Source organism: Vigna radiata, unplaced genomic scaffold (assembly GCF_000741045.1).
Source record: "Vigna radiata var. radiata cultivar VC1973A unplaced genomic scaffold, Vradiata_ver6 scaffold_2486, whole genome shotgun sequence".
Lineage (NCBI taxonomy): Eukaryota > Viridiplantae > Streptophyta > Magnoliopsida > Fabales > Fabaceae > Vigna > Vigna radiata.
Genome location: NW_014542900.1, coordinates 1 through 1,151, shown reverse-complemented (window position 1 = coordinate 1,151; position 1,151 = coordinate 1). Strand labels below are relative to the sequence as shown.

The 1,151-nt window shown below is 37.2% G+C and overlaps 1 protein-coding gene across 1 annotated transcript; it reads left to right on the top strand.

The window, feature by feature from the left end:
* The first annotated feature begins 617 nt into the window (after window positions 1–617).
* On the top strand, window positions 618–1,140 carry LOC106752412 (acyl-coenzyme A thioesterase 13-like). Its single transcript, XM_014634094.2, has 2 exons — window positions 618–843; window positions 948–1,140. Exons 1-2 carry the CDS (start codon window positions 673–675, stop codon window positions 1,125–1,127), a joined length of 351 nt encoding a protein of 116 aa, XP_014489580.1. The 5' UTR covers window positions 618–672; the 3' UTR covers window positions 1,128–1,140.
* The last annotated feature ends 11 nt before the right edge of the window (window positions 1,141–1,151 follow it).

Below are 1,151 nucleotides of genomic sequence, written 5' to 3'. Positions count from 1 at the left end.
GCTAGTGAGCCAACCCGTTTACCCACCAACCCGTGGTGGGTCGGGCCGGGTTCAAGTTTTTCTGGCTCGCTAATAAATGAGCCGGGTTGGGTTGGCTCACTAAGTGACCAACCCGTGGTGGACCGGACAGGGTCAAGCCGGGTTACCCGTTTTGACAACTCTAGACTTACCACATGTATTGTCTACTGCATGTAATTTTTGAATCATTTAACTATTACAGTCATCTAGGAAACTCTTAAACAAGATCATACTGAGTTAAATCTTCACAATTTGTGTGTATGTGTTTTTATCATACTATTTTACTTTATCAAGTTAAAATTTAATTGTTATCATTTTTATTATTTTATTGAGTAATGATTAATTTCATAATGCTATTATTCTAGATAAGCTAATTTATTTGTGTGTGTTGATTATTAATATTGGGTAGGAAAATTATGAGATTATTTTTATTCATATGGCTATTATTTTTAAGATAAAATAGTGTGAGACATTACAATCTTATTAAATAGACTGTGAAATGTGCATAAGTATATGATTTCCAATATATTATGATAATTAAAATGAAGGACTGAAAGTCAACTTTGGGCAAGGAAGAAACAAGTGAAGTTTTGAGAACATATAAGGGAAGAAAATAAAAGGAGAAGTTTGGAATTGGATTGGGAGAGAGTGAAAATGGAGTTGGAAGCAGTGAAGAAGTACTTGGAGAAAGGAGTGGGAACATCATCGGAGGTTGATGGCTTGCCACCGAGTTTTCTGGAACCCCTAATAATGAATTCGCTTAAGGTTGATCTCATCGAACCTGGTCGCATTCTCTGTTCCATGAAGATACCTCAACGTTTACTCGTACATTCACTCGCTCACGCCTTTTTCTTCTTCCGTTTTTTTTTTTTATATATTTTTATTTTCTCGTTTTAATTCTCTTATTGGATTTTATTTGTGTTGTGCAGAACGCTGACAATACGTTGCACGGTGGTGCCGCCGCTGCGCTGGTGGATGTGGTGGGCTCCGCCGTGATTCCCACCGTTGGGTATGGTCTCAATATGATGGGGGTTTCCGTTGAGATTAATGTTTCCTACTTGGATGCTGCCTATGTCGATGTATCTCACCAAACTATCTATCTCCTTTGATTATTGATTTGTTATTTGTTATAA